Source organism: Mus caroli, unplaced genomic scaffold (genome assembly GCF_978045245.1).
Source record: "Mus caroli unplaced genomic scaffold, Mus_caroli_1 scaffold_11, whole genome shotgun sequence".
NCBI classification, from domain to species: Eukaryota; Metazoa; Chordata; class Mammalia; order Rodentia; family Muridae; genus Mus; species Mus caroli.
The window spans coordinates 17,984,915-17,996,561 of record NW_028227266.1 but is presented as its reverse complement, the minus strand read 5'-3'; the positions used below and the strand labels follow the sequence as shown (position 1 = coordinate 17,996,561).

General features: G+C 54.5%; 1 protein-coding gene across 1 annotated transcript; it reads right to left on the bottom strand.

Moving 5' to 3' along the window:
• Nucleotides 1–4,649: 4,649 nt before the first annotated feature.
• Icam5 (intercellular adhesion molecule 5) lies at nt 4,650–11,336 on the bottom strand. The gene is made up of 11 exons (XM_021172898.3): nt 11,187–11,336; nt 10,040–10,309; nt 9,581–9,901; nt 8,778–9,065; nt 8,314–8,568; nt 7,969–8,217; nt 7,178–7,420; nt 6,821–7,099; nt 6,491–6,730; nt 5,776–6,039; nt 4,650–5,028 (listed from the first exon to the last, which is right to left on the bottom strand). Exons 1-11 carry the CDS (start codon nt 11,266–11,268, stop codon nt 4,766–4,768), a joined length of 2,754 nt encoding a protein of 917 aa, XP_021028557.1. The 5' UTR covers nt 11,269–11,336; the 3' UTR covers nt 4,650–4,765.
• Nucleotides 11,337–11,647: the final 311 nt, after the last annotated feature.

Below are 11,647 nucleotides of genomic sequence, written 5' to 3'. Positions count from 1 at the left end.
AGCGTGGTCTATGATGGCAGTATAAGCCACAGACCCCAACACGGTCCTTGGCAGCAGCTCAGACCATGGGTATCAACGTGGCTTCAGGCAGCAGCACAGACTACAGACATCTGCATGGCCTTCAGTGGTGATACGGGCCACAGACACCAACAGGACCCTCAGCAGCAACTGGACCACGAACCAAGACATGGTCCACAGGGGCATGGACTGCAGAGATCAGCATGGTCTCAGCAGGTACAGGCCAGTGTGTGTGTGTGTGTGTGTGTGTGTGATTTATATTTATATTTAAAATTTGCCCACACCTTTACATGCAAATATTCATTGCCACAAGTCACTGGTCTGGCTCAAGGCCTCTGGTCTCTGAAGCACCACAAACACTGGGCCATCGCTCGGCTTCTTCAGTCATAGCCATGCTTCAGGTTTGGCAGTAGTGACATGCTCTCAGATCTGGTTCTGCAGCACCAGCTCCTCTTCAAGGTCCAGCAGCTTAAAGATGGAGTAGGTGTTGGGGTTGGCTGACTCAAAGGGCAGATCTGGGCCCAGATGGCTGCTGAGCTGGTCGGGCTCTTCCAAGCCCCCTCTATGGCAGGCAGAAGACCCACCTTTTTTTTTTTTTTTTTTTTAAAGATTTATTATATGTAAGTACACTGTAGCTGTTTTCAGACACACCAGAAGAGGGCACCAGATCTCATTGCGGATGGTTGTGAACCACCATGTGGTTGCTGGGATTTGAACTCAGGGTCTTCAGAAGAGCAGTCAGTGCTCTTAACCTCTGAGCCATCTCTCCAGCCCCAGAAGACCCACCTTTAACCTGGGCCACACCTCCTCCAACAGGCTCTATAAAGGACATGAAAGCTCTCTTTTTGCTTGTTTGTCCTTATTCTTGCTAGCAAGTCCATTTCTTCACTGGCAATAGAGCCTACTTCTTTAGGATTCTGACATATACTGAAGATCAGAGGAGACATCCAGCCTTGTAGACTGAATAAGTACTAGATTCTTGGATCTTCTATTGTTAGACAGGCATTATTGGACCATCTAGACCATCATCACCTGTGAGCCACTGTTATAATCTCTTTATGTGTGTGTGTGTGTGTGTATTATATGTTATATTTAAGTACATATACTCTATATATATATAATATATTATATATAAGTATATACATATACATACACACATATAAGTTTTTTGTTCTAGAGGACAAGACAAGGCAACATCCCGAGCCACCATCCCATAACAAATGGTGGGTTACAGAGATGACACTGGGAAAGCTCTCTGAAAGTCTGTTGTTGCCTGTCCTCAGCAAGTGTCAGGTGATACCAGAGGTTCACAACTAAGAAGATACTAAAGTCAGACATGAGCAAGCTCAGGTGCAGTGTGGACGCTCCATCCATTTGTATCAGGTGCTTGCTCTACAGCTCAAGGTTGGCTGCAAAGCACACATGGGAGGCGCTCACTGAATTAGCTCCTGTAACTCCCAGGTCATCCTCTCTGAGACAGTATGTTTCTGTACCCTGGAGCTCTTCCCTGGAGCCTCCCTACATTTCTCCACCCCTGATAAACTCAGTGAGCCTGATCTGCTCAGACCTACTCAGGGACAAAAGTGGATGTGGCTCTGTTTTCACCCTGGTGTGCCTGGCCCGCTGGCTCCTTGCATCAGACAGGCCCTGGGTTGGTATATGGCTGTAGCCTCTCTACTCATCACACAAGCATCCAGATGCTTGGGGAGTTTGTGGCTGGACAAACCACCTCTACCTCTGTCATAACCCTTAGTGTGGAGAAATGAACCCTCCTTAGTCTGGGGGAGAATTACCGGCCCTGCGACAGGCTTGATCGTCTTCACCTGTATTGTGCTACCACAGGCCTGGGAACGGCTCACCAGGCTCTTACAGCCTTCTAGAAGCTTCTGAGCACACAGTCTGGCTTCTACGTATTTTTTTCCCTAGGAGCTCCAGCTCAATGGGCATGGTGGCACAGGCCTTTATTCCTAGCACTTGGAAGGCAGAGGCAATTAGATCTCTGAGTTCAGGGTCAGCCTGATCTACAGAGCAAGTTCCAGGACAGCCAGGACTACATAGAGAAACCCTGTCTCAAACTAACCCAACCCAACCCAAACAAACAAACAAGCTAACAGAAACCGCCTTGGACAGTAGGACTTTGTGAGCCTCAAGGAAGCCTGAGGTGGCAGATAGGAAGAAAGCAATGATTCAGAGGTGGAGGAGGGCCCAGCAGAGGCTCACAAGCCTGTGCTGTCTTGCTTCTGTCCCTGGCACAGCTTTGCTGTCTCCTTCTCTGCTTCCTGTTCTCATCTTTGCTCATTAAATGTTTGCATCTGAGCAACCAATGGAAGTGGGAGCCGCCTAGACCCAGTTCCCTCGCCAGCCAGAGCTGTATGTTCCTGCTTTTCAGGGAGCAAAAAATGAGGAGGAGGCTGCAGGGAGCAGGCCCAGCTGTTCTCTCCTTCTGCCTCAGAGGGGGAGGGGGATGCTGCTGCACTGTGGGGGTTGCAGCTGATCCCCTTGTTTATCTACAGTGAACTGTGAGAGGCAGAGTGGAAAGGCAAGCGGGAGGGGGGATAAAGTGAGACACGGGTGGACACAGGAAGGAGAAAGTGTTTACAGTGGGGCACTGGTTCCCCCTTCAAGAGGAGGAACACCCCAAAAGCTAGAACCCGTTGCTGTGTGTGTGTGTGTGTGTGTGTGTGAGTGTGAAAGCCTCACTAACCTCAGGTGTACTTCCTTGGCTTCCTCAGGTGTCATCCACATTGTGGCCATTTTTTAAATAGTTAAATTCCCTTGAGGGTGTGTGTGCAATAACAGCATTTAATGGAGGCTGCCTTTAAAGGTTCTGTCCATTATCATCAAGGCGGGAGCAAGGCAGTGTTCAGGCAGGCATGGTGCAGGAGGAGCTGAGAGTTCTACATCTACATCCAAAGGCAGACAAGAGGAAACTGGCTTCCAGGCAGCTAGGACGAGGGTCATAAAGAGGTTAGGGGACAATTTTCAGAGTCGGTTCTCTTCCCACCATGGAGGTCCTGGGACTGAACGTACATCATTGGGCTTGTTCTCAAGCACTCCCCCTGCTCGTCCCCACCAGGATCTCTAACTATCTGGACCGTGCCAGCAAGGTTAGACTGGCTGGACAGTAGAGCCACAGAGGGGCGTGTGTGTGCTGCAAAGGACACGAGTGCCACATTGGGGGTGGGGGAGCGCCAAAGCACACCTCTGTTCTCTCCACCCTCCTCTGGTTTCTGGGGACCAACCTGAGGTTGGCAGACCTGTATAGGAAGTGCCTTCACCCTCAGATCTGTTTGTCTGGCCCAGAGTCACCTCTATTTCTATGTCAGTTTTGGGGGCTGAAGTCAGATCCTGTGGCAATCACTTTACCAACTGAGCCCCTATAACATTCTGTTGGTTTGCTTTTGGGGTAGAGAGCTCTTATCTAAGACTGGCCTCCAACTGAACACTCACGCAGGGGTTAGTTTCAACTTCTGATCCACCCTTCTCCCATCTAGCGTGCCAGAAAAACAGGGTTTCTTCATCCCAGAAATCTACAGACAACTAGGAAAGGGGCAAGATGTCTGTGCTCATGCTGGCTAAGGGAACTTGCTCTGTCTAGAACCAGGCCTGGGAGAAACACCTTTATTTCCACCTTGGAGGATTGAAAGCAGAGGGCAGCCACTGGGTGGAAGAGATAAGCAGTAGGGAGGTGTAGTGGTTTGAGTATGCTTGGCTCACAGAGTGGCACTATTAGGAGGTATGGCCTTGTCGGAGTAGGTGAGTCACTGTGGGCATGGGCTTTAAGACCCTCGTCCTAGCTGCCTGGAAGCCAGTATTCTGTTTGCTTTTGGATGAAGATGTAGAACTCTCTGCCTCTCCTGTACCATGCCTGCCTGGATGCTGCCATGCTCCTGCCTTCATGATGATGGACTGAACCTCTGAGGCTGTAAGCCAGCCCCAATTAAATGTTGTTCTTATAAGAGTTGTCTTGGTCATGGTGTCTGTTCACAGCAGTAAAACCCTAACTATGACAGAAAGGAAAAGAAGCTAGTCTCCACCCTGCCCAAGTGTCCTCTGATGGCAGGAAGCTGGATGTCACCCAGGAGGTCACCCAGGAGGTCACCCTCCAGCCCCAGGTCTCATGGCACACAGGTGGCTCAGAGCAAACTGGAAACATGGGAAATAGAAGAAAAGAAGTGCTTTGAATGAAGAAGCATGCTTTTCAAGACATGGTTTCTCTGTGTAGTCCTGACTGTCTTGGAGCTAACGCAATAGTCTAGGCTGGCCTTGAACTCAGAGATCTGCCTGCCTCTGCTCCCAAGCTACATAGAGAAACCCTGTCTTGAAAAGAAGAAAGAGGAGGAGGAGGAGGAGGAAGAAGGGGAGGAGGAAGAAGAGGAGGAAGAAGAAGAAGAGGAGGAGGAGGAGAAAAAAATAGAAATACAGGCAACTTTATTCCACTAAAAATGATGACCCTTGCTCTCAGCAGATCTGCTGTCGAGCTATGTATAAATTTCCAGGAGAAACACACACACACACACACACACACACACACACACACACACACACGTGAACATATATACCTTGAGTTTGGGATTCAACCCCCAGTGCTTCGCATTACAAAGACCTAGACTCCTTTATAAAAACTTTATTGAAGGGAATGGGTAGAAAATGGGGGCGATGCCCCTGGAGTTGAATAAATAGAGAGCGAACAATACATACGTCCACCTCTGTGCTTGTGAGGCCCCTGTGGGAGCTGGGCATAGGCTCAGGAAGATGTCAGCTGGATAGCGAAAACCTCGCCATCTGCAGGTGACTCGGCAGTGCCTGGGGTCTCTGCTCCGCCTTCTGCACCCGGTGTCCCGCCCGCGCCATTGAGACACACGGCCTCGCCTGAGCTCTCAGCCTCCTGGACGTTGTACTCGCCCTTCTTGCAAGCGGTGGATTGCACGTAGAAGGCCAGGCCGGCCCCAGCGGCCAGCAGCGCCGCGCCCCCTGCCGCACCGCCCACAGCGACCCACAGCCATGGACCTGTGGGCGCAGACCCTCGACAGCTTGGGCAAGCCTCCTGTCTCCCTTGAGCCCTCCATGCACCTGTCATTGCAGCCCAACGGAAGAGGCCCCAGAAAGGCCTCTCTCTCCTCAGGGGAACCCCCAAATACCAATATCACCTCTCTTATAAGCCCTTGTTGACCACCCCCATATCCTCTCATCTTCCTAAGGAGACAGCTTGGAAGGACAGCTCATCCCCCCTCTAGCTCTGACAGCCCCCAGCCCCAGGACAGCCATGAATTGGGGCTACCATCAATATTTCTGACCCCAGTTTCCCACAGTAGCACGGTGAAGAGTGAACCGGATCACCCACTCTATACACACACACACACACACACACACACACACACACACACACACACACTAGTCTGTCCTAAGAGATCCTTTTCCCTTTTGGGTTTGAAACAGGTCTAATGTGGCATAGGCAGGCCTTGTACTCCCTGAATAGCTGAGGAGAACCTTAAATTCAGGACAACCACTTCCACCTCCCAGGTGCTGGGACAAAAGGTGAGCAGCCTTGCCCTGGCTTCTGCCCATTCTCCAAGCCTCCACTTCCTTACCCTAATCAACCCCAAACAACCCCACCCATCAGGCGCTCTTGGCCTCTACATTGGCCCCCTTTGGTCTTGCATACAGAGAAGAGTGTGGGGGTCAGACACCCCAAGGTCAGTCACTCCTTGGTGCATGTCCCTCGCCCCACCTCAACCCCAGGAGCCCGCCACTCACCGGCCACGCGCACCGTGATGCGCCGTGCGTGGCGCCCATGCGCATTGGTCGCTGCACACTCATACTCGCCGCCATGGCTGCCCATGGCTCCCGCCACGCTCAGAGTGCTATTGTTGCTGGAGAGGCCGAGGTTGAGAGCCCCCGGGGGCGCGCGCCAGCTGATCTGGGCTGGAGGCCAAGCCTCTGCACGGCAGGTCAGAGTGAAGTTACCGCCCGGCCGCACGCTTGGGGGCGAGGCTGCCAGCTCAGCCACCACAGGCCGGTCTGCAGGGAGATGAAGACGCTGCTTAGCACTGGGCGTTAATCAAACACCCTAGGAGGCCTGAGACCACCCTTCTTGGGATGGATGGGCAAAACTGCTGCCTCCCAAGACACCACCCACCCGCCACGGAAACAAAAGTGCTTTTATCTTACTGAGGGGGTTGGGGGTGGGGATTCAGAGAAGTCTCCCATGGCTGGGGTGGGGCAGAGAGACAGGGAGCCAGAGAGGGCTTATGTAATCTTGGGGGGCCTGTAGCCCCTTTGTAGACCAAGTTGTCCTGGACAGAGAGCAGGTCTGCCTGTCTTTGCCTCCCAAGTGTTAAAATTATGAGTATTGGGAATAGCATATTCAGCTTTGTGGGTGCTAATTGAGCACGCTACCCACTGGACTACATCCCAGCCCTCACTGCACTTTTAAGCTCAGTCCTCTTCATTCAGCGCTGTCCTCACTCACATTCCACACCCACAGTGACCGTCCGTGAATCCGTGCCATGCGCATTGGTGGCCACACAGCGGTAGGTCCCCGCATCCTCTCGGGACACCTGTAGCCTCTCCAGCCTGGCGGCACCCTCCCTGGAGCAACGCACCCGTGGAGAGGGGCGGCCCCTGGCACTGCAGGCCAGCGCGGTAGCCTCAGCTCCTTCCAGCCAGGTCTGGTGACTCGGGCAACTGGATTCATCCATCTGTGGCGGCGCTGCAGATCAGCCACCATAAGGAGGGACGTCAGGGAAGGCAAGGATCCTGGGACACCCGGTACTTTCCGCCCACCTGGGCCCCTGCTCACACTCCGCGCTCACGACGACAGTTTTGACCGTGGAGCCGTGCCGGTTGGTGGCGTTGCAGAGGTAAATGCCCGGTGACAGGTTACCAGGGGTCATAGAGTTTCTAGGACCAGAGTTTGAGGACACCAAGGGCAACACTATCCCTTCGCTTACACCCTCCGAGCCTACGCACTCCACACGTGGTTCTGGCTTCCCATCAACTTCACAGGAAAACAGCTTTCCAGATCCCTCTACCCACGTCCAGTTGCTGGGGCAGCCCAACTCCTCAAAACTGGGACCATCTAGGAAGCAGGGAAATAAGAGTTGACATAGAGGACAGAGGATGCGGTGCGGACTTCTCTGAAGTCACCCCTACTCACATTCCACCGTGACGGCCACATTTTTGGCCGCTGATCCTCTGGCGTTGATGGCTTCGCATCGGTAAGTGCCGGCGTGCTCCCGGGCCACGCGCAGAGGCCCTTCCATGACTTCCTCCTTTCCAGAGCGCACACAACTCACGCTAGGTGGTGGGACCCCGTGTGCCACACAGCTAAGCGATGCCTCCGTTCCCTCCAGCCAAGTAATATGTTCTGGGCAGCCTACACTGTCCAGCGCTGGGGCATCTGGAATGGATTTTGGTTTTGGATTTTTGTTTATTTTGAGACAGGAATTCCCTATGTAGACCAGGCTGGCCTGGAACTTGCTCTGTAGATCAGGCTGGCCTCAAACTCAGAGATCTGCTTGCCTTTGCCTACAGGGTGCTGGGATTAAAGGCGTGCATTACCACTGTTCTATGCCTTCGGGAGACAGCTTCTCACTCTGGCATGAACCATTTTATTTATTTATTTACTCTGTACGATATGTGTGTGGGAAAGCATGAACAGGTGGGTGTTCTCTCCTCCCACCTTCACATGGGTTCTGGCGATCACTTCAGGTGATCAGGCCCCTTTCCTGAGGTCTCAGGATGCTGCTGACTGATCCCTACAAAGCACTCCCCGGTACACTCTCTTGACTGCCTGTTTTTGCCAGACTGTGCCCAGTCCCACAGTCCCACCTATCACTTCCCTTCAGTGTTTTCCCAATCCCTGCAGAACCCAGCTTCTTTCCTGTCTGCATAGGCCCGTCTCCCCTAACTCGGTGAACTTGAGCATGCATGCCTCTCCCGACTCACATTCCACGGTCAGGGTCACATCTTTGACCGCCTGGCCTTGCCCATTGACTGCTGTGCAACGGTAAGTGCCTGCAAGGGCACGGGTCACTGGACCCAATAGGCCCAGCGCTAGCACCGCCCCGCCCTCAGGCCTTGCACAGTGAACCGAGGGCTCAGGGTTTCCGCGGGCCTCGCAGTGGAGGGTCTGCTCTGGACCCTCTGGCCATGTCCAGCTTCTGGGACAATCCAAGTCATCCAGGCGAGGTGCATCTGCGGGCACGAGGCAGAGGAGATACGATAAGGTTAAAGATGGAGCGGGTAATAGGGGCTTTGGAGGTCACAGAGATAGGGTGAGCATCCACTCACACAGGACACGAAGCTCAGAGCTCTGGTTTTTTCTTAGTGTTTCCCCGTCCACATCGAGGGCGGCGTCGCAGAAGAAGCCCCGCTTGTCATCGTTCTTTGTAACATTTAACTGGAGCTCAGCGGGCTGCCCGGGGACCGCAGCTGGAATTCCCTCCAGGGTGACAAGGGCTCGAGCCCCTGCCCAGCAGCTTATGGTCACCATCTTTCCCTCGGGGGCTTCTGGCTCACTCAAAGTCAGAAGAGGAGCTGGGAAGCCTGAGAGCGGAGAATTGGGTGGGGTTCACTTCCCACTCAGGTAACTCAACCCCATCTATTTATTCATTTCCAGCTTCTACCTGCTCCTGCCCTGGAACTCTCCTGCCCTGCTTTTTCTGGTGTAGACGTCCCGCCCACTTTATTGGCTCCGCCTCTGTGAGACTCTGGCCCCAGCCTCAGCCAATGAAGGCCCCCTGGATTCCCCTTACTGTAGACAGTCAGGTTTTCCTGGGTCTCCCTGCTTTCGCCCCCGAGGGTCACGACGCACATCAGCTGTTTGGTGCCTTCCTGTTCTGCGTTTGCTGTAGCTGTGGCAGTGGCCACAAGGCTGTCCCCATCGAGGGTCACATTAGGATGGAGCCTCTGATCTCCCAGAGAGAGATAAACCCCGGCTTCTGGGGCAGGAAACAGTCCGTCCAACGTGCAAGTCACCGGCCTTTCTGAGTCCACTTCTAAGACTCGGGGAGCAATAAGACTCGGGGAAAGTGGAGGCATGGCTGGGGCGGACAAAGAACAGGATTTGAGTTTATGAACTAAGCATTCAGTGTTGACAAGCCAATTTGCAGGCATTGTTTGGTTTCATCCTAAAAATACAGAAGGGCGGGCGAGATGGCACCGCAAGTATAGGTGCTTGTTGCTAAGCCTGACTTGACTCGATCCCCAGGACCTACATGATGGAAAGAGAGACCTAAACTCCTACTTATCCTTTAACTTCCACACATGCACTGTGGCATGTGCATAAACGCATGTACACACACTCTCTCTTTCTCTCAATAAATAAATGCATAAAGAAAAAACCACAGAAGAAAGCACTTAAGTTAGTATTTGTGTTGAAGCTGCTAAGCCTTTGGGGATCTAACTATGCAGCCTTGGCTATGTAGATCAGGTTGGACTTTAAATGAACAAGAGTTCCGCCTTAGTTCTGCTTGGGCTGAGATTTAGGGCCTACACCACTACACTATGCCGGCTGCCCTAAACTTCTTAAAACCTGTCAGTTAGGGTCCATACTCACCAAAGGTTCGGAGCTGTCTGGGGGCCGAGCTATTTGCAAACAGTCCCAAGCCGTGTGGCCGCAGGTCAAGCTCGGCGAGGCATGAGAAATTGACCCTGTGGTCCTCCCTGCGTGCCAGGACCGTGGCGGTGAGCATCGCACCCCGCGCTCGGGGTGGCTCGCCTACGAAACTGCGGCGAATCAGCTCCTGGCCGCCCCGCAGCAGGGTCAATGTGAGGCTCGCTCGGGGTCCTGCTCCCGGGACCCTGCAGCTCAAGGTGAAGTTCTCGCCCACTGGCTGCCAAGAAGGGAGCGGCACCAGCTCTACCCGATCCGGTCGCTCTGCAAGGAACCAAAACCTGGGCTTTAGCGAGCTGTAGTGCTCTCAGGACAAGCCTAGGAAGGAGGACCAGAGAACCGGTGGGCGGAGCTTTAGGGGAAGGTCCAGGGACCCAAGGGGCGTGTCCACCCTGTACTCACGGAAAGTTCGAATGAGTCCACGCGCTTGGAGTGTGCGGCGCGCGCAGCGGAAGAAGCAGACCGGCTGGGTCTCAGGCTCTCGGATGTCCACCAGCTGCCGAGCCAGCCAGCGCAGACCCCTCTGGGTCCCGTTTCGGCGTAGCGATGTCTCCAGGCCACCGCGCTCCGGCCGCGGACAGTTAGTGCTGCAGTTGAGCCACAGCGAGCCCCCGCGCTCCACGAGCGCCACGCGGGGCTGAAGGTCCGCCCAGAAAGGTTCTAGCGCGACCGCTGCCCGGGAAAACGCGGGCTCAGCCTAGGGACCCCATCTCTGAAATCTTAGTGGTCCCCATATCCCAAACCAGGGGTGTCTGTAAGGACGAGGAAAGACCACCGCCAAGAAATAGCACGGGAGTCCCGCATCCCACTCAAGATTCGGGACTGACGCACTCTTAGAGGGGCGTCTCTGGAAGCCTTGCTGCCTACGGCAAAGATGGGGAAGCTCGGTGCAGGGATGGGGTCTCAGATGAACACGTCAATAGTGAGGAGGAGGAGATTCCAATTTGGGGGTGGGGTGGGGAACCAAGTCACTCTTAAGACCCTGACAGGTCGTCAGGAAATGGGGGGAGAAACACCGAGGCTGGGGGCGAAAGCAAAGTAGAAATGAGAGACTGAGTCAAAGGCTTAAAGGAGATTGTCCCCAAACTTGAGTAACTTGGACAGAAAGCCACAAGGTTGGATTCCGGGAAGGAACCGTGGGGAAAGCCCTAGAAAGCCGGTTGCCAGGGCTCCAGGTGGAGGGGGAACAGGGCCTCTGAGTTATGACAGTTGAGGAGATAGGGTCTTTGAGGATCATAAATAGGGGTGATGCTAGTCTGTGAACCATAGGACACGACAGAGCAGGAGAGAACAGGAGAGCCACAGTGTCTCCTGAGCCAGGTTGGGTGCAAAACCCCGAATTCAGAAAAGGTGCTGGGTTCAGATCTGAAAGATCGAGGTGTATTGGGGTGGAGGAAGGACAGGGAGAAACCCGGAGCTCCAGGTGGTGGCAGAAGCGTGGGAAGCTAGAAGAGGGCGGAGCCTGGAGGGGACACCCGGGCCGCCCTCTCTGGTCCTTCAATTCCGCCCCCGCCTTATCCACCTGTCTCCGCCGGCGGGCTCTTCTTACCTGAGATGCCTAGGATCCCCAGGCCCAGGGCAGCCCAGAGGCCGAGGAGCGCTCGGCGCAGCCCTGGCGAAGGCCCCGGCATTGCCGCCGCTGCCGGGGAGGGGAGAGCACAGAAGGCGAGGGGAGCGCGAGTGATGGAGAGCGGGGCTGGGAGGACCGCGCAGCGCAGCGGGTGGAGTGTGGGGGTGGCAGAATTGCGCCCAGGGATTGGTTTAAACGTTGGTAACTTGGTTTCTAAGGAGGGGGCGGTGACAGAGGCGGTGATGGGGGGCGAGCTGACAGGAGGCGAGCGCGCACTGGGCTTCTCCGGGCCTTAGTGCAAGCGAGCTAGCCAGGCAAGAGCGGTCCCCCGTGGGGGAAGGATTTACATGGAGGTCGGCCTAATGATCTAAAGCCTTCTGGGGGCGACCACGCTCTCCCGCGTCATCCCTGGCGAAGGAGGGAAGGGATGCTGAGAGGCC